This window comes from Sparus aurata, chromosome 18, assembly GCF_900880675.1.
Source record: "Sparus aurata chromosome 18, fSpaAur1.1, whole genome shotgun sequence".
Taxonomy (NCBI): domain Eukaryota; kingdom Metazoa; phylum Chordata; class Actinopteri; order Spariformes; family Sparidae; genus Sparus; species Sparus aurata.
The window spans coordinates 35,308,693-35,330,248 of NC_044204.1; the positions used below are offsets into that span (position 1 = coordinate 35,308,693).

General features: G+C 42.8%; 1 protein-coding gene across 7 annotated transcripts in view; it reads left to right on the top strand.

The window, feature by feature from the left end:
* Positions 1-21,556, top strand: part of gria2b (glutamate receptor, ionotropic, AMPA 2b) — a 51,524-nt gene that overhangs the window by 11,676 nt on the left and 18,292 nt on the right. For all 7 annotated transcript variants that reach the window (XR_003981389.1, XM_030395642.1, XM_030395639.1 and 4 more), the window contains exon 3: positions 14,908-15,147. Coding sequence is in view for 6 of the 7 variants with exons in the window: in XM_030395642.1 (XP_030251502.1) it covers positions 14,908-15,147 (240 nt within the window). In the remaining variant the exon portion in view is untranslated. The remainder of the gene's footprint in view (positions 1-14,907; positions 15,148-21,556) is intronic.

Sequence of the window (21,556 nt, forward strand, 5' to 3'; positions counted from 1 at the left end):
CTTGATCTCAAACCCGCTGTTCTGTTCAGAGATAAAGGAAAAAGGAAAGAGAACAGTCCGTCTCCAGCTCGCAGGTTACCGTTAAAGCAAATCAGACTAAGACAAATAGAGGCAGAAGCGCAGAGGTGACGGAAATGATTCCAAAACAAAACAAAGATTTTTTTTCTCCAAAAATAAGATTAGAGACGCGTTCCAGCAGCTGCAGGTGATGAGTGCAGACGGATGCCCTGAAACGACTAAACTCTGTTTCTGTTTCAAATCTGTTTTGTTTTCTATAAAGGCGACGTTTAACGGATATTGTGGATCTGATCTCGCTGAACCTTTTTAGAGTATAAGGCAGAATAACTGCTTCTGATTCTCTACGTATAGACAGAAAGCTGCTGTGTGCTTCTGATCTACAAGCAGAGACACACCAGAGGTCAGAAGTTTGTTGGAATGATCTTCATTTTTCATATAACAGCCAACAAAATCCTGTCTGTCCTGAGCTTGTTGTCATCTCCCCTTTTCAAAAGTTTGACCTGAACTAAAAAAGGTTTGGTTGACCTGTAATCTTTTGTTGTGATAATATACTTTTCTTCTTCAGAAAACCTTGAATTCAGTTCCAGAAACTAAAAAATATGCATCTCAAAAATGTTTGACATTTTGAAACTCAGACTCATCGTGACTCATTTCTGTCAAACTTTTGTTTATAAAACTCCAAACCAGATCCTTCTCTTCCAAACCTTGAAACCTTGAGAGTTTGAGTTTGACTTGGGCACTTTTGTCTCGACACGACTACAGTTGCATGAAAAAATGTTGTTGTTGTTTTTACAACGTGTGAAACTGACCCTTCAATGAGACATTTGGTAGTTACTGATTTAGTATTCGTGGTCTTCAGCTGACGTTACAGTAACACTAAGAGGAAAACATTTGATCTCAGGTTCTCTGTGAGAGCAAATGAATCATAAGAACAAGATGACGCAGTGCTTTGTGTTCATATACGTCATATAACGATGCCTGAATGTAGCGTGCTCAGCTGCGTCACACACTCAGACAAGGTTCAATTCCCAACGGTAAATTAAATTCAGAAAGGGATCCACCACAAGGACAGCCAAGTTTGTAATAGGTGCCAGGACGGAGCCATTAAATGGACAATGACATGGACAATTAGGAGTCGATAAGAAAACAAATAGGAGTGAAACACGATGAGGAGAGAGAGAGAGGGATGTAGAGAGACAGAGAGAGAGACAGAGAGAGATCGGACTCCGGCCAGAGGCGGCTCCACCAGAAGCTGGGTCAGCACCCGGGCCCGCTGGCAGGTGAGATCACTGTGTGTGACAGGTCTCTGAAAGAAAGGGCAAACAATCAGACAAGTACACACACACACACACACACACAGGCAGCAGACAGGCAGAGGGTGTAATGATGCAGCAGGCGAGAGGCGACTCCACACAGCTCCCGACTGTCTTCTCCTGTTTCAGCAACACTAAAGTCAAACTGTTGCTGCTGAAGTGCACAACAGAGCGGCTGCTCACATACAGGCAGGCTGGAGTCTGGAACATGTTGGGTTTGTGTATAATGGAGCAGTCGAGGCCGGCATTAAACATTTTTCCAAAACGGCACAATCTGAAGAAAAAGCCTCACAGCTCGTAGCAGCTCCACATCCCCCCTGCTGTGACAGAGCAGCAGGAGGAACGCTGGGAAAACGGGGCAGCGGCATAAATTATCTGACATTTTCTGATTTCACCATTTTGCTCGCTGGAAGGAAATCAGAGTAATAGCTTTACATCCAATAAAATCCACCCGGATGCTGACCTTTTATTCTCTCCGAGCTCTGAGCAGAATAAAGAACGACGCAGGGAGTTTCAGACGCATGATCCCGTGTTTAACGTGCGTTAAAGTCAAGACGACTCTGATGTTTGTCATCACATTGCCATCCTGTTGCAGATTCAATATCCAGACTTTACCTGTGACTCACCCACATTAAGCTGCATTTGCTCAATCAAGTTTGACTGGACAGAGTTGAGAAAATAACTCAGAGTAAAACCGCCCATAATCCTCAGAATGTCTTTGGCATCACCGTCCTAATCACATTAAATACCTTAATACACTGCCGTTTAGTTTTCAGCTATGTAAAAAGATTATAGCGGAGCAAACATCAGTGTGACGTGGTCCAGTGTTTCTGTGCCTTCACAACAGAGCTGCATGAGTTCAGTCAAATTTGCATGAAAGTCCCCGACAGTAAGAGAGACATCCAATCCCATGAAAAGGAACCTTCTGCAACCTCAATCTTACTTTTTAATGCTCTCTTTATTGTCGAGAATGGAGGTCTCCGGAAGGTCACAACTCTGTTTGCTTCCTTTTGAAGTACAACTACTGCATAATCTCCATCTTCCTCTACGAGACATTTCACTGGCACTGATTCAGAGTCTGTAAGCTTCGACAAAGGCGGAGTGTCGAAAGTGTTTTAAGCAGCACGACTGAGCGCCGTGGATGAAGAGCGTTGTTGTCGTCCTCTCGGTAGGATGTTTGATGCAAATAACACCCAGTGTGCATCTCATCACCTCCTTCATGGCATTTAGAAATGTTTAATGATGTTGCATCCGCTGCTGTCTCGTATACTATAAACATGTATTAGCTTAAACTGCAGCGTTTGAAACAGGCCTCTATAAGAGACAGGCTTTTATTTCTCATTTTTTTCCCTTTTTTATAAATAAATAAAATAAATAATAAATCCTATTGGACCAGCAAAGCTACAAAAACAAACAGCAAGTAGAAATGATTTGTATTTATTACCTAATGAAAACCGTATTTCTGTTAAAGGAACAGTGTGTAATATATCAAGTATTTAGCGCCATCTAGCTGTGAGGTTCTACATTGCAACACTCCTTTGCTCACCCCGCTCGTTCTGAAGACGTTGGAGATGTTCCGGAAGCTACGGTGGCCCTGACGGACAAGAAGCTCATTTTCAAAAAATATGGACTCTTTCCCAACAGCGTCGAGTATTTCTACTGATTCAAGTAATGAGGTAAAGATGTAGTTAGTTATTGTTATTGTTAGTGATGAGCGCTTTCGCTGAGCTCCCTCTCAGTTCCGCAGTCAAGCTAGCTCTGAGCGAAAACGCGTTTAGCCTTACTACGTAGTACCACGTAGTGCTTTGTGTCCCTCTCGGCAGTCCGTAGTTTTTTTAAAACCAGAAAGACATGGCGGCCTCCACAGAGCTTGCCCGTGCTGTGTATATTCAGATAGGTAATTCTTCGCTCAGGTGGATAAGTCAGATTGTTGGCAGAGGTAATTGAACACCAATGAGGACTTACTTATGAACGAAGACGCTGATTTGAGTTAATAAATTACTTAAATCGTTACACACTGTCCCTTTACAAAAGATAAACTCATGGCAACATGTTTTATTGTTGTTGTGCTGACAAAAGTAGTGACGTGTAGATGTACTGACATAACATGGACAATTAAGAATAACCCAGCCTTAATTAGAGATGGCCTTTATTTGTTTTCTGCTGCAGCCCTGGCTAGTACAAAGAAATAAGTGCTTTTATTTTCAAAATTATGGTAGAAATAATGTAGAATCCATATGAATCTAATAAAACGGCCAAAGAGAACACTTGTTTTTCCGATTTCTATTATCCAATAAGCACACAGACTCAACTCTGCTGTAGTTTCTGCAAGTTAGACAAACTGCATTTTCACAACCACATCACCTCTGAAGTTATTCATCCAAGACCTGGACCGGAGCGATGGATAAGTGGCTGTGCGATAGGTCAGGGACAGACATGAACCGAGGGCCAATGAGGAGACGGTGAGTCAGGGGTCAAATAGAGATGGTGAGCTGATGAGAGGCCTGAGGTCATCCTGAACGACCTGGAGGAGGTGATGATCATCAAGGTCGCAAGTTTCTCAATGATGGGATGTCTCGTGGCTCCATCGTTCATCCCCTGTGGTTCCTGTAATGAGAGAGGAAAGAGAACAGAAGGGAAAAAAATAGTTTGGGGAGAGAAACAAATGTGAGATAAACAAGAGGGAGACGGGTTTGGGACAACTAATCAATCTGCGACTTTTAATTATTTCAATTTGCTTCAGCGATGATGTGAAAAGTAGCTTCAGCAGGAACCAGCGGGATCGTGTGTTGTCTCGCTGCTTTGAGCTGATCCTCACTCATCCTCAGCAAACAGCCCGTGTCTGGTTTCTATGGCAGCCGCTCCCTCAGATGCCGGATGAAGCTTGTGTTTTTATAGATGTAACTAATTTTGGTCTGGCAGGTCCCGAGATCATTAGAACAATAGAACAGCCGATCTAAAGTCTGCTTTGGTATTTCCACTAAAGGTCAGTGGACGTACGATATGTTTTATTACAGGAGGCAGATGAAATGCGAACAAAGAGGCCGCGTGTGATGTATGGTGCCGACTCTGTAGAATCAATATGGCCGAGGAATTCAGCATCGTGCTTATTGGGATGGATTGTTGTGCAGCTGCACAGAACCACAGCACAGTGCTTCTCTTTCTTCAGATCTAAGATGTGAGAATGAAACTAAATCTGAGTTTGTGCGATAAGAAATCTAATCAAACGCTGCATAATTATTGTTTTACAGACCGCCACTCACTGGAATATTATATGATGTTTTTGGAGGAACAGACGTCGTCAGAGGTTTGAGTATCACATGTTGGATTAATAATAGTTTCTTTAGAATATAAACTGTTTATAATGTAGAGGCAGGGGGGATTTCCTGGCTTCATTAGAAGGTATTAGAAATGCTAGCTGCTGTTATTTACACTATCATAAACTATATATGCCGCTGTTAGATTAAAAAGGGTCTAATTGCACTTCGATAAATTCAGCGAGCTTGCAAAAAGACAGATTTAAAACAAAGTGGTTCTCAATTGTCTGGAGGGAACTTTATGACTTTCTCTGTGGTGACAGGAAAGATGCAGCTCCAGCTTGTTTCTGTCGTGTTGATGTTTATAGAAATGGACTCAGAGGCAGGCAGGTAGAAGAACGAAGGCGAGTTTAAGTGCGGATAACCACCGTCCAACATCCACGCAACAAAAGAGCAGGCAGAGGAAAATCGTCAGTGCTGATGAGGCTGATGAGAGACAGGTGAGCAGGGAAGTCAGACTGGGGAGGAACACAGGAGGGAAACAGAACACAGGTGAGCAGGAAGTGACAAAAAGACACGAGAGGATAAAACTACAAAATAAAACATGAACCGAAACCATGACAGCATCTAAGACCCAGAGATGAACCATCAGGAGAGGAAAACGGCCCTGATGGTCATTTTTTACTGACAATAATAAACTCAGTGCTTTACGTGTTGATGATCACTGACTCTAACATACGGGTTATTTACAGTGTTTAAGTTGTTAAGTTAATAATGGAAACTAACAGACTCACCACTGTAGAGAGCACATTTAAAAAGCAGAGACCAAAGAGCTGTACAATTAAAAAATAGCAATAATCATAAAAACAAACAAGAACACAAAGAGAAAAACATCTCACACTGAGCTAAAAGCTGAAACAGCAGTGGACCGCTTAACAGCAAAAACCATTAAAGAAAAAAACAACAGCACAATAAAATCAGAAAGACCAGGACAAAAACACAGAGAGGCAATTCTCATAAACCAAAAGAATAAAAATGTGTTTTAAGATTTTAAAACAGGCAGTTTAGAGCCCTCGTCTCCTCTGAGCTTCATCCTCGTTCTCTTCAACACGAGATGGTTGCATTAGATCATTTCCACATTTGGAGCAAAATAACAACAATTAGTCCAAATGTCAGTGTGTAGAGGAGAAATCTAAGGTCACCTCTGCAGCACCTTGAGACAAAATGAATATAAGTTGATTTATGGATCTTTGACAGCTGCGTTCAGTAGCATTGCTGAGGTCAAGGTCCAAAACACTCGTCCTGCATGAATCCAACCTCACACGGTTCTGTTCCAGAGAATTTTACGAATAGAGGAAACTGGAATGATGAAGCTGAGATAACTCTGCTGACTTCACATGGGCTCATTCAAACAGAATCACACAACTGTAATCACCGGCTGATTATCGTTCTATTCAAGACTAATAAACCGATTTTTATGTATAAAATCAGTGGAGCTGCTCTAATGTTATCAAGGGTATTGATTCCAAATTCACAGGAGAAATGCTGGTGCAGTGCATTGTTAGTTCGTGGTAGGTGATGTAGCTTTAGTCAGCAGTCCAGCCCAGTCAATAAGAGGCGTGGATGAGCTGTTCAGGCACCCTCCACCCTTCACGCATTCAGAAGTGAGAGCAGAAAAAGGCGGAGCTGAAATGACGACGGGGACGATTGAGTGCTTAGCATAGAGAGCATTCATCAGACTGTGTTCTTGTGAAAACCTCTATCCTCCATCCACGGCCCCGTCAGAAAGCCTTCAGGAAACAGGTCAGCGAACAAAAGGAGAAAGTGAGAAAGAGACGGGGAGGAGTAGGATGGGAGCTGGGAGGAGGAGGAGGGGTCAGAGGTTGATAAGAACTGAGCTGCACTGTTCTTCTCGAAACCAGCTGCCGGAAGAGCTGCTCCGAGGCAGACAAAAACACTTCCCAGCGGGGCTCGCCGGCCCGCAGTGACACCTCCCAGAAGTCCTCCTATCGGCCTCTCAAGAGCCTGACTGAGCGCCGTCGCCAGGGCAACAGAGTTTCATAATGACAAGATTATCAGAAGTTTGATTTTCACATGTAGTATTCATGTTCATTTTGATAAATACAATCCATTCTGCTGATTTCCTGACATTTAAAGCCTCGACACTCCCGCACATGAGACAAGATGAATATTTCCTGCAGAACGGAGTAGAGAGGGAACATGGCTGAAATATGTTACCCTGGCAACAGTCTACGAGAGGAGGGAGAGAAACCACATCCAGCGTTACGAGCTGCAGACAAAGCTGTTCCAAGTTACAAAACGCTGCCTACGCACCTCCAATCTCATCTTTCATTGGTTATTGATAAACATTTTGTTTTCCTGAAGTGTTGCATGTTCCAGCATGCCGAAGCACGTTATTCCTTTTATAATCCTTTAACCTAAAGACGTCCTTTGGGAACGGTGAGAATAAGAATTCAGCTGAGGGCTAAACAGCTTATTAATTTAGATCTGAAGAAAAGATGAAAGTCTCAGAAATTGTTCTCGTGTCAGAGCCTCGAGTGAGAGACACCTCTGAACATTTTCTATTTCTGAGGTTTAATGATAGAGAAGCAAACACCTAATAAAGAAGGAGTCTGATATTACACCAGCGTTCAGGAAGACAGAAACGATTTGGGGTTTCAAAAGCTTCTTTGAGTCGTCCTCGCTTCACCTGCAGCAGTGGAGGACGGACAGGACGACTCTGTAAGATGCTGAAAGCGTGAAGATCAGCGAGGGGAGCTGATGAAATGTGTCTGCAGACGAGGATGAAGCTGAAACATAAACATTTTATTTTTAATAGGGAAGACTCGCAACTAACTAACGAGCTTCAGAGCTGCTGGTGGGGAGATTTTTTTGTCTTTGGACAGAAGCAGCCTTTCTGATCAATGAAACGCCACCAATTCTACACATTAAAAGTGAGTTTACAGGTCTCGGGGAGATCAACTGCATTGGTGAAAAAGTATAAAGAGCCTACATTACCCACAATGCAAATTAACTACTGTGTTTATCAGATTACATGCAGCCTCCTCATGCTACTATTTTACTACAGCTACTGAATGTTTATATTTAGCTGCAAATTAAACCTACAAACTGTCATTTTACCTGAAACATTCTGCCGGACGTGACAGCCTCACACTGACCTCATCACCAGGATGATGCTGAGTCATAAATAATAAAAATAATTAGTTTTTAAAAGATGGCAGCTCTCTCATCGTGAACCCATATCCTCGTGGTTTTCTTTTTCTTTCTCTGTGCAACAGATCAGAACCATCTCGTTATTATTTATAATTGTGGATGCTCACATCGTTATCATTATAGTTATCATGGACGACTCTTTAACCCAGCAGATAAAGTTACCTAACCGTTCTTTAAACATCGTCTATCAGCGTAGTTGTTTTTGGATCGGTCACTTTAGAAAAGGCGCTGACAAACCGACTACTTTGTCCCGTTTGCTGGAGACACACAAGGTCAAAATCGAGGCGTGCAGCAACTATATCACTGACAAATGTGCTCAGGTCGCTCTGACGGAAGGTGTGGCGGCTGTAAGCGGCCTCGCCAGCAGGCCTCAGATCAGTTTTACATAAAATCCCCAAAGTCCCGAGGCCTCTTCTGTGTGGTGAGAACAGGAGTGTTGAGGAGGGTGAGAATTCTAACAGTCAGTTCTGTGAGCTGTGACTGGACTGCTGATGACGTGGCCTCAGTGTGTGTGTGTGTGTGGGTGTGTGTGTGTGTGTGTGTGTGTGTGTGTGTGGGTGTGTGTGTGTGTGTGTGTGTGTGTGTGTGTGTGTGTTGGTCCTATTAAATATCACATAGATGTCGTCCTCTGCTGATTTAATGAATGTCCTCTCTGATCACTGCAGCTACATACAAACCCGACACGTAACCTCCAATTAAACACTTTCTTTCTCGTTTCCTTTAATTTTTTTTTCATTTAAATGTTTCTCTGGTAACATTTAACACACTTAATTAAAGGTTTTCATCACCATTAAGTCAATCTGTATAAAAGATGATTCAGGTGGATTTAAATGAAGACTTATGTCTTACAAAGGTTGTGACAACTGTGACATTTAAGAATATTGAAAATAATGATTTTTATTCATTTTCTTCTCATCAGACTTCGGCGTAAACATCTGTAAGTGTGAGGTCTCATTAGTGGAGAGAAGACTAAATTAATTTCCCCCCGAAAAAATAACTAGATATCAGTAGCTGTCATCGCTTCAAGAAGCCCTTCACTGATGTTGGAGTGTTAGATGTGAGCTCAGTTTGGGTGTTTTAATAGCCAATTAGTTAATTTATGCAGGTTTAATCTTTGATCAGTGACAGCAGTGGTGTAAACAGTGGTGGAGATGCCTTCAGTGCCATGGCGGTGAAAACGAGGTCAGCTAATTGGGACGGCTAAATATATTTCACAGGGTGCACCTTCTCCTTGGAAGGTGACGCAGAGCCGGAGTCACTGCTGCGACTAATTTAACATGCTGCTGATAATGAGGTGATCAGGACCTTCTGATGACCACAGTGTGTGATGAGAGCTGAGACTGTTAGAAACTTGTTAGAAGGAACTGAGAATCTTTTCCAGCCATCAGTCGAAACAAAACTTTGGACAACTCGAGATTAACAACGACTGCAAGTGATCCATGATGTTTTCTGTTTCATGCTGTCGTTCATCAACATATAGAAGAAGTACTGAGATCTTTTAATTAAGTAAAAGTCGGAATCCCACGTTGTAGAAATGCTAAAAAGCAAAAGTACTCATTATGCAGAACGGCCTGTTTGAGAATTCTGTATATTATGAGATTATACCTGATTCATTAATACACAGTGTGTTAATGTTGCAGCTGGTTAAGGTGGAGATGTTTATATTCTGGGTATTCTGTGAACTGAACCCTGGAGATCAACTAATCTTATCTACAATGTTACATAAACACAAGAATTATATATTAATATTTGCCTCTGGAATGTAGTATGCTACAGTACAGTACTACTACATACTGAGGAGTAGAAAGTAGCAGAAAATGAAAACATTCAAATAAAGTTCTATTACCTGTTAATTGCACTGAAGTAAGTTCTTTGTATAATTGCATAAACATCTACGATACATTTCTGTCAGGATTTCAAAGAACTTTTTCTTCCAGTATTATTTTTCATTAAATGCATCTTCTTGATTATATTTTGTTTTCTCAACATAATAACTTCAGTGAGAATCAAATCAACTCATGTAATATAAATAAAAAGTCAGGTCACACGTAAATAATTCAGAAATACTTAATGGTCCGACTTGTCGAGCCCGGAGCGTCGGTGTTTTACTGGTTCTGGAAGAAACTCAACAATCAACTATCTGACAAACTGGACCTGTAATGAAAAAATGAATAATTTTTGAGCGATAAATCTATTTTACTTCTCTCCCACTGCTACCTGCTCTCCACCAGGTCTCATGCATCTGTGGAAGATATTTGTTTTCCAGGTGTTAGTTTGAGTTCACATCTGTTGATGCAGTTTAATCGTGTTGGATTCAGAAAATTCTAATTTCACCTGGTACATCTGTTTCTAGTAAACCCATCAAATACAAGAGTTTTTGTGTATGTAAATGTGAACGTGAAGGTTGAGAGTTCGTCCTTCCTCGGGGCTCACAACGCATGAATGAACCTCACTCTCGACCCCCCTGCTGTGAATCACCTGAGCTTCACCTGTGAGTGTAGAGTCAGTGAGAACAGCCCCACATGCAGCTGGCGCAAGTAGTTAAAACATTCATATCATGGAAATTTGTTTAAAAAATACAATATTCTAATGATATTTTAAGTGCAGCTGGATAAATGTGGAACACACAGTAATATGCATCATGTCTGTCTGCTCTGGTTCTACATATCAAACCTCCTCTTATGAATTCATCTGATGTCGTACATTGTCTTCATCACAAAGCTCAATGCTATCGACATCACTGGTTCACAGAAGACCCATTAAAATCATCCAAGAGGAGTTCTGACTCAGACAGAGCAGACACACATTCACATGTGCACGTACCCTTTCTATTGTCTGGAAATACAATGTTCGGATTACAAGTCCCCAAGTCCTCCGTGTGTTTATCTCGCTCCAACATTCCCAGATTAAGTGAGAGCTGCATTTTTTTTCTTATTCTATCTTTTCGAACAGAAAGATATGGAGGGAGAACCGGGTCCAGACCACAGCTCACAGACCCAGCAGCGAGCAATAACAAGATTTGCTTCAACGTTTTGCTCGTGGTGCCTAATTAGAGTGACCTCATCAACACCGTTAAGAAACAGATTTACCCAGTCGCTTCGTTTTCTCTGTGTTCGGAGGGATTTCTGCAGGCAAATGCTGCCTGGTTGCTTTGAAAAGCAGTCAGATGTGAACGAGGCTTAATGGCTTTCTCAACAATCCTCACTGTTTCTAAAAGTTAATGTTTGTGGCTGGCTTTTCCTCCTTAATTAAACATTTCCCAGTTCCTCACAGAAGAGGCACACATAGATCAAAAATCCTCTCTGAACGGTGGTTGCGTGCAGAAGCGGGCGCTGCACTGCTTCTGGATGTGAATCACCACACTCGGTAATAAAGTAACATGTTGTCAAACTGTTCGCTCTGGCATAAGCTGCAGCATAGTCGTGGGGATATCCAGTCGCTAAGCACGAGCTCAGAGAGTTTTAATCCTGGGCGAACTCAGCGAGCTCACCAGCAGAGAGGGTGTCAGCAGAGAAAGCCTCAGACACCCGACAATGGAGAGAGTGACGCAGAGACAGGAGGAAAGTCTACAGCTCTATTAGCTTCAGGGGGCGGCAGTGAGGAGCGCCACAGCATATCTGTTCCCCTCCGTGATGCCGCCATGAGATAGGAGGTTTTTATTCCTCGTCTGAGAACAAATGAGAGATTCGTCACGCCGTCCGTATCATTCTCGTGTTCCCTAAACGCAAAAATGTGACATAAACAAACAGCGATCTATTTCATCAGCTGCAGTCGATGAACGCAGTGATGAAAAGGATGTAATGATGGAGAATCAAGTAGGATGAGGAGGGAAATGTGACACAGAGGATTTTATTATGTTGAATCCTCTCAGTGAGAATTGATCACAAAGTCATCAGCACTGTCCTCGATTCACTCAAATAGAAGCAGTCATTTAAACGTTGTTGGAGGAAGTCTAAAAAGATATAAATACTATGCTGTAAAGATACAGTACAGTGTTATCAGCAAAATATTCCACCGTACACTCAGGATACAAGTTTCACTTCTCAGTTTCAGGCCCTCCTCCCTCCAGTCAGCTGTTCCCGACCAACATCAGCGCCGTGAACTACATGTAACCTAAACGCTCCTCTGAGGAATGTTTCATCCTCTTCGCTTAATTGTACAAAATCATTTTCCCATTAGACTTTGGCATTGAAGGAAGACACATTTTGGGTCCTATTAGCTCGCAGTTAGACAAAAGTGAAATGAGATTAGTGAGGCCTGATCTCTCTGCGGCCACAGCTCCGGCCTCTGTCATCTGCTAAACAGATTAGGAACGCCGCCGCAGACTGATGGAGGTGATCGGACCGCTGTTAACGGTTCGTCTCCGATGACTGTGATGAACATTTAATTGCTCGAGTCAACGAATCTGCAAAGACTTTGGAAGCACATGAATACTGGCAGGCGATGAAAGCTGGCCTTGCCCCGGCTTGTTTTGGCCCATTCTTGCCGAGCGGTGCATTGTGAGGACTCTGAGGGGTTTGAGGCAGCAGGGGTTGTCGGGGTAAACTTTAACTCAAAGAGCTTTTGATTATTGAGCGAATGCTTTCAGCACCCCGGACTAATTAGAAAACCTGAGGTTGAAGTATATGAGATACATACTTTCTGCATCACAAAACTTTGCTTGATGTAGTTGAGGGAAGCTTTCAACCAACTCTTAAGATTGTGGCTCACTTGGCAAGAGCTGGAAAATGTATAAAATAACCAGCCAAGGATGTATTAATCAGCATTAACTGATAAATATAATTATTTCTTAACAAAGAGCAGCTTCAAGCCTGATGAGTGTTTCTTGTGGTTTAACTTCCTACGTTGTGGTGTAGGAGTGTGTCAGTACACCGTGACATCGCTGCTGCAACATGTGCTCATACCTAAAAGACTGAATATTGATCATAACAAAACAATATATCTGATATATAGACATACAGACCTACTTTGTCACATGTTGAATGCTGTGAAATTCTGGCAGCTCATTGAGGTTTAGGCAGCAGAAATACTCGGTAAGGTTTAGGAAAGAAATCTTGGTTTGCGTTAAAACAACTATACTGGTTATATAACTGAAGTTGTGCACAAAACTGAAGTCATTTACAGCAAATGACTTTAAATACCACAATACCCATGTGCCTCAGCTGCCGTTGCTATGGTGAATAGCTGTTGCTATGGAGAAGAGACATGAATCAGAAGTGTTGTGAACTCAGCTGCCTCGTCATTGTGGTGGGAGCAGACATCAGAATTGTACCTTGCATGTTAAGGTGAATTGATTTAAGATGCATTTATTTTCTAACAGTTGTATTTTTTAAGCTGCAGAACTTCTTTACATGTAACAGGATCAGAACCTGGATGCACAAAGACATGCACTGGTTGGGAGTGTTAGCCGACTTCTTTCTTTACATGTTTGTACAATTAAACGTTTACAACCAAGCGTTTACATTGCTCCATCTATCAGTCACCTGCTGAACAACTGTCTGAGCAGAAAATGACTTTTTAAAGTGTGCCTGGAATAATTTCATAACCCTATCTGAGACAGGATGAATTAGTTTGGGTTTAATTTAAGTTCTTCACGGTCCAAGTGTGTCTGTCGCGTTCAGCAGGGACGACGTCTGAGAACAGACGAGGACTGAATCTCGCAGACTGCCTGATTCATTTACCAGAGACAAAGTTTAATGACCTGCTGTTAATTTCGACCCAAACTCCACAAATGAAGCTGCTCGGTGCCTAACGGTACAAGAAAGTGGCCGTAAAGACTTCTCACTGTGTAGGCGTGGGTCAAGATTAAAGCAGGAATTGAACCTTCCCAGAGAGAAAAGCTTCTACGTGAGTGTGTTGAAAACGTTCCCTCACTCCGACGTTGCTCAGACCACAGCAGTCTCTCTTTATGCAGCTCAGCATGAGTGCATCTCATCAATGATGGCTGCCACAGCCGGTACACAAGTGGCAGGATGCCTGCTTACGCCAGGCCAGCTAATATCTGATGTATGGACTCCGTTCCCCTTCGTCAGCAGCTCATCACAGTTATATCGCGGAGAGGGAAATCACTCATTAGTTTATTACACTGGAGCACACATATGTCCACGTCAATAAGCCTGAGTAACTCACGTTTGATCAATACACATTTACATGCAACATGCCAATCTGCTGACCCCGGAGCGCTGCTTGAGAAACAGCCTGCAGCCTCAGGATTACCGACACACTCAGCATCCAGCCGTGTTTACCTTCAGTCTGACGTGCACCTCTCTGGTCCGTGCATAATGAATGTTAGAGGCCGGCAAAGGTACGATATTGTATGTACCTGAGCACAGGTCGTGAATGATTGAACAGAGGAATATGCAGAGTCAACAGAATGAGGATGTAATACACATAATGTGATGCAAATACACACTTCAGGCTGCATAAAAGGAACCCAACAACAACAATAATTTAACTCCACGAGCCTCTAAAGGGTAAATATTAAGGACGTTAAATAACACATCTGCTAATAGCAGCGCAGCACTCGCACTCTGCTGCAGGATCCTCAGAGGAGAAGCCCGACACGACTTTACGCCTGAGCAGAACTCAAACACAACACGGCACCGTCGCAACATATCATGCCTCAGCACAGATATGAAGAATTAATGCACAGTTTTGGTTAAAGCTTGACTCGCACTGTGCACAACATATTCCCACTGTATCGAAAAGTCGTAGGTCCACTCATTAAAGTTTAAGACGTTGACCGTCCTACAGTGGATCTTTCACCGTAACACGAGCACTCCCCTGGCAGTGCTTAAAGACAGCCATCCATTAATCAGCCGGAAGAGAGACTGAGAGAGACGTCTCTTAATGCTCGTGTGCAGCCCTCATGTGCACTAAACGATTGTAATAAACGTCTTGGATGCATACATTGTCATGAGTTACAGCGGTGAGCTCTGAAGCATTCGCAAATAAAAGTCAGACGAGTTTGTTTCTTACATGAAAAATGTGATTTTCCTGACTAAACACCAGGAAGTGTTTGCCTACATTAGTTAGAGGATCTTTGCTAAACCTCCACCTGAACACGTCTCTCTCCTCTGCTTCAGTCTGTTCACAGTTCTCAAGAGGAGTCTACGCCATTTTCGGATTCTACGACAAGAAGTCTGTCAACACCATCACGTCATTTTGCGGGACGCTGCACGTCTCCTTCATCACCCCCAGCTTCCCTCTGGATGGGAATCAGCAGTTCATCATCCAGATGCGGCCTGATATCAAGGGGCCGCTCCTCAGCCTCATCGAGTACTACAAGTGGGACAAGTTTGCCTACCTGTACGACAGTGATCGAGGTAAGACACCATTTTGTGTTTCCTGAAAGCGTCTTGTGGGATCAGATTAGCAGAAAGTTGCCTTTTGCCCATTTAATTTCCTCCTAAACAGCTTTAAGCCTTTAAGCCTGCCTTTAGTATCATGGTGTTCCAGCTCACACTGAGGCTACGTTACATTAACAGTGAGGGAACATTTAAAAACCCAAGATTTTTAATAACTCTCTGTGAAATTCCACCAGACTTTCTCGCTCTCCTTGGAGATCGTTGAGTTATAACACTGTTTGGATGCACAGCAGGAGTTTGTAGGAAGCTGCAGCCGTTCTAATGGAACACATACGAGGATACAGCTTCATATTTAGAACCAGGAAACTCTCTTCATTTATACATGACAACGGTTTCACTCCTTCAGAAGAACAAAGTAATTACTTCTCTCTCAGAAAAGGGAGCAGCGATTTGACTTCATTCAATCCGGCTTCGTTCAGAACGAGCAGCAGTTATATGCAAAACAGCCTGCATGTAGCACAGCGCAGGTAAATCTGGGGAAAGGGCATTTTGGTTCATTACAAACAGCTTGTCACATACAATCAGCGATAGCACCTGCTGTGTTCCAGAGAGCGGTTTATGTAATATCAAGGGGAGGGGAGGCAGAGTCGTATCCGACATACAGTCGGGGTGATGATGTGCCCCGCAGACGTGGACTCACTCGTTCTTCGTAGAGGTGTGACCTGTTTGCATCATCCGTGTGTGATATGAACACAGAGTCCTCGAAATCTGCCAAGAAACCCTCTCTGTCTGTTCATGCCAGACATTCTGACTCGTCACAGGAGGAGAAGCACAGGTGTGGCCGTGTAAACCTGTTGCTGTATGACATATCTCCTGTTACAGAAACTGAAATCTGGAGCTCTCATTGGCTGCAGTGTAACAACACGTTCCCTTACTTTGTTTTTCCACTCAATAGAATCCGATGTGTTGTTTTGGTTTGTTGCACATTCACTGCGTGTTCTTTTTCAGCCATGCGCTGCTTCACATTCACACCTGGGAGCTACCCAGTCCTGTATCGTTGGCCTCCGGGTCAATGTGGCCTTTTACTGAAGAGAGAAACATCCTCACACACACACACACACACACACACACACACACACACACACACACACGCACACACACACACAGACAGAACCTAGAAGATGTAATCTGATAAAGATGTTTGTTTACGTGCCCATTTAACGATGTTAGCGTTCATTTATTCCATCCAGGGAGAAATGATCACAATAAGTGTTTACATGGTTAATATTTTCCCATTGATCATAATATCAATAGTGTGCACCACCCCTCTTGATCTGATTGAATTGATTTGATTATTTATTCTGCTTATTAGTGGAATATTAAGGTCCATGTAAACAAAGCTAATCAAACATCATCAACCTCCTGGTCTGTCAATCCATCACATGTTCACCTTCCACAAGACGAGTAAGAGAAGCTTCATAGCCGTCCATGATGAAAAATAACATTCATTATGTATCATTCTGCATTAATACGGATATAATGATATAAAAACGTTCTTATGGAATATGAGAACATGTTCAGTCAGACATAAACGTGTCTCTGTGCTGAGACTGTGCACCTGTTATTGCGATCCTGGATCTGATCCCAGATTGATTTTCTGCGAGGCAGTCGAAGATGAAAAATTATCCCCCCTCAAACTGTAATATCCAGACTTACTTCATATTCAAATCTATTCCGTCTCTATTCTTTGATCCCTTTCATCAGTGAATTTTTCTTCTTTTCGATGCTGATATAAGTCTGAAAATTTAAATTTTCTTCACAGACGTTTTTCTTCACCGTCTGAACGGTTCGACACAGAATACGTCGTTTATCAGCCGTGACAATTTAGTGTTTTTTTTCCATCTCACATCCAGCGTCTGAATATCACAACAAGGGGAGGCAGCTGAGAAAGACAAAGTAACGTGTGAGGTTAAAGAACACGGGACTGCGACTTGTGTGTTATCTCACTGTGCTTCGTCGTGTGACTCATTCCGTCGCATCGTCTGCTAATTACGATTCTTCTGAGGACAATGCCGCCTCCTGCAGCACAGAGGGACCATCCAGGACTAAAAATGGAATCTCCTCTTCAAATTAAAGTTTTGTTTTATTTTACTGCAATGGAAGAATATAATCAAGACCTCAGCAGTATCAGCTTACAGTGGGATAACACTGTAAAGTCATTTTAAATAGGGTTACACTTCTATAGCCCTTTTATTACCTCCCTTTATAGAGAGAAAATCACTCATATTTTTATTTTCAGAGGAGGTTTGGGATCACTCTTAAAAAGCACTTTGAGGGCACTGAATGGCACTCGACGAATTCCCGAAGATAGCTTACAGGAACAATTAAATAACACACTCGGTGGCTTAAAATAATATAAAGTGAATCTATACCCTGAGAAGTGGGAGACCCGGTGTAGTGCCAATGGCTCGGGAGGGATTTAATGCATTTCTGCTCTGCATTACCTTCAACACTCGGTCGTTTCACATCACTTAGTATCTGCCGCTGCACCTTTTCCCCTCACACACACACACTTTGCCTTCACTTGATCCATCTACAGTATCTTCCTCCCTCTCATCCCTTCCCACATGGTCCCCTTCCTTCCTCTTTACCCACAACCCATTGCTAATCTTTCCCAGTCAGCCTCGCTCTGACTGACAGCAGAGCCAAACGCCGTTCCCCTTCCAAAATCGGAGCGCAGGCTTCAACCAGCTGCTTCAGATCGTCCTCGCGCCGATGCTAGCTCTGACCTGCTGTCTCTACTGTACATCCGCGATGGCACTGAAGGCCCTGTTGTGCATATTTCATCATTGCATGGCTGTCTAATTAGGTCAGTGTGATCCACTCATTCCCATGGCAACCAAAGTGTGGAGATAGAGAGAGAGAGAGAGAGAGAGAGAGAGAGATGGAAAGTGACTGAGCTGGTTGGTAAATGATGCAAGGATGAGTGTGTGGGTGTTTCTCAGTCAGAGAGGGAGAGGAGGCGGTAGAGTTGCCGCTGGTTATGATGAATTCTATTAGCACGCTGAGACTAATGGATGGACCAACACCACCACTGTCAGCCGCTGTCAGTAAGTCAGTTGAGATAATGGCTGTTTGTGGGTGGGTGGATAGACACTCTGAGCACTCGTTCTTGTGTTCCTTTTGCATATTCTCACCAAATTAGTGAATTTAAATATTGAAGTTGTCGTAATTCAGGAAAGAAAGAAAGAAAAGGTGAAGGGAAACCTGCTGTAAAAACAGTATGGTATCTTGGATTCTTCACCAGCTGACGTGCGTCCAGTGTCAAACCCAGAGAAACACACATTCCCACAACCCTATGGAATCGTGCCTCGTTGCCAGATTTTCTGTGAATTCAGCTGAAGCGTATAGCTTCATCCCGTCTGCTGTGCGTGGCTGCCGGCCAGCTCTGTGGGTGTGTAGTCCAGCCACGCCCCCGACCAGCTCAGACGGACGCAGACCTGTAGCTCACTGAGGAGAGGCCTGTTAATCGGGCATCATGCTCAAATAGAATTCAGATATGAATACATGAGGAACTCTTCTGGAATGAAACCTTCAAAACACAAAAATAACTTCCTCTTAGTCCAAGCTTCGACCACAGGAACAGCCACTAGCGTCGCCCCTTTGTGCACCTCCTCTGTGATTAAAACCATTTTGTAACAGCTTAATTCTCTTACTAATACAGCATGTACACTTGATTTGCTTTAATTAGTATATTCCATAATATATGTAAGCTGTTAAAGTAACATGAAAGAATTTAGAAAGCCACGATCATCTATGAGAGGATGAACCCTCCTAACAAACTGACCGTGCTGATTCTGGTTCTGTCTCTAAAACTCTGCTCCCGTATCCTTCAAACAGCCCGAAACCACTTACCAACTGATTTAAGTGGCGCTTGGTATTGGTATTATGTAGAAGGTGGACAGGTATACCTGGGGAGAGATGTTGGACCTTTACCACGGTGGATGAGCGAGGAAACAATAGCTGGAAGCAAAGAGATTATAGCTTATATGAAGCTGCATTTGCAGGTATTGAACTGCTTTCCTCTATGCATTATTTATGAGCCTCTTCTTATTTGAATAGTTTTGCATGACATTATGCGAATGCTCATACTTTAACGTACATCGTCTCATTGAGATGTGGTGATCAATGAGCGTGAAGTTAAGCTGTTACAGTCGAGGCTCATGAGAAGAGATGAAATAATCTCCTGACTGGGAAACAAGAAGTTGCGATTTACCGTTCCTTCAAAAATCACACAATAACAAAAATCTACTTCACACACCAGCTTGTGTCCCGTTATCCTCCTCTGACCTTTTAAACGCAGGACAACTTCGGGGTAAATGCGAGATCATCTATCTCCAGTGCAGCGGTGGCTCTGTGCCTGTTTAAATGGATGGCATAATGTTGGCTGCGAGCCGCAACATAACATACGTCTCACTCTAAACAGAAGCGATAATAAGCCATTTTTTTCCAAAGGGAGTATGCAGCAGTCTGTGAACCGCAGAGGAAACCGCCGGAGCCAAGTCTCCACTTGAGTTCTGGATTTAGAGCAGCGACAAAGGTTTCTATTACACGGTTATCACAAGGCTCATTGTACAGATACATAGATACGATCTGGAGTCGGCTGATGTGCAGCAGAGCCCAGAAAGATCATTAGAGTTGTGTAAACAGCGGTGGACTGCGTGACCTGCTGATGATTGTGGGGGTATTAACGCAGCGGTGAAGACACGTGTGAAGCTGTATTAAACTGAGAATACACCTTCAATCCACACATTAATGCATTACTAACTACTTGTGTCAGTTACTCGTCCGAGTCTCTCCTTTAAAAGAGCAGTTTGTAAGATGGTTGATGGTCATTAAATACTGATGCTTCTGGTTAGCGACCGGTCAAACCTACTGAATAATTTGTGAGTATCTGTTGACCTGTGAATGAGACTCCTTCAACATGTCGGGGGTTTGCTTGCTGGATCTGACAGTTGATATTATGTTTGTCTCTGTCAGTTCAGTGCAGATTTGCTTGGTAGAGGTGCGGCAAGTCAGGAGGAGGATTACACCTTTAGATAACTCTACAATAGTCTTATTTACAGGTTTGTGATTGACTGTGACTCATTGACCTAAGAGGACTCATTGACGGCTGTAGCAGCTCATGATGCTCAGTGCAAACACTGCAAATCATCAGCTGGCTGCATGTTTAACAGAATGCTTCATTGTAACAAAGTTTTGACCCAAGTCAGTTTGTTGGTTGGTTGGTTGGTTGGTTTGATGGTTCGTCAGCAGGATTACACAAAAAACATTGAACGGATTTCCACCAAACTTAGGCCAGAATAAACGCCACTCACTCTGCTGAGGAAAAATCTGCTGTATTTAAGTGTCTATTGTTTATATTATGTGTACAAACGGGGGACTGTTGGGCCTTGGCAGAGGTAGACACTCTACTGAGTGCCATTCTAGTTTAATCTTTAATACAATAGATGCAACACGTTGGTCTGAAGGCGTTGGAGTTTTTGGAAGGCACATTTAATGCAAGTAATGGAATGAACAATGTGTCTAATTGGTTTTGCCAGTGAGTGATTGATTACGTACTCCTGAGTACTTAATACAAACGACCTGATTGATTTAACTTTTTACAGCGTGCACGAGGCCTCTTACCTCACATAAATGATAAATCTGTATGCATGCTTCAGAGCTTTGCTTGTGGCTACAGTCACTCCTCGTTAGGTCCATTTCACCATAACGATATCTAAGCAAAGAAAAGATTTAGCGAACAAACACAGAACACCAGTCAAGGTGTTATTGATGTCCCGTTATCTTGTTTTTGATCATGTGTCTCTGCAAAGTGAGTGTATTTTAAGGTTTTGGGTGAAGCTGTAGCTTTGTCCAACAATAAATGAGGAGCCCTGTATATGAATATTTCTTTAGAACAGTATTGAGGCTGCTGTATCAGATCCCTTTTAAAAAATTAATAATATGGAGCCACATCACACACTAACGAGCACGGTACAAGGACACCGACATCTTCACATACAGCTCAAAGACAGAAGCTGCGTAGAATTAGAATTTAACCTTAACCACCATCAATGCATAGTCCTTGCTTTATCTTCGCTTTAATCACTTTTATCTCCCTAAATTCTAATTATCTCATTTAATAAGCATCGATGAAACAGTCACATTTAACCACGCCATAATGGCCTTACTGTAATTGTGATGTATAGTTCATTCAGATAAAACTGCAAGCCTCCATTTTCCTCCCCGCCATCATAAAACCACCGCCGTGCGTCGCATGAAATTGATTACATCTGTAATTCACCTCGCTGTAGCACGGCGGAATGAAACACTCAACCCTTTTATCAAACCTCTCTCCAACTGCCCTCTGCAGACCAGGGATCAA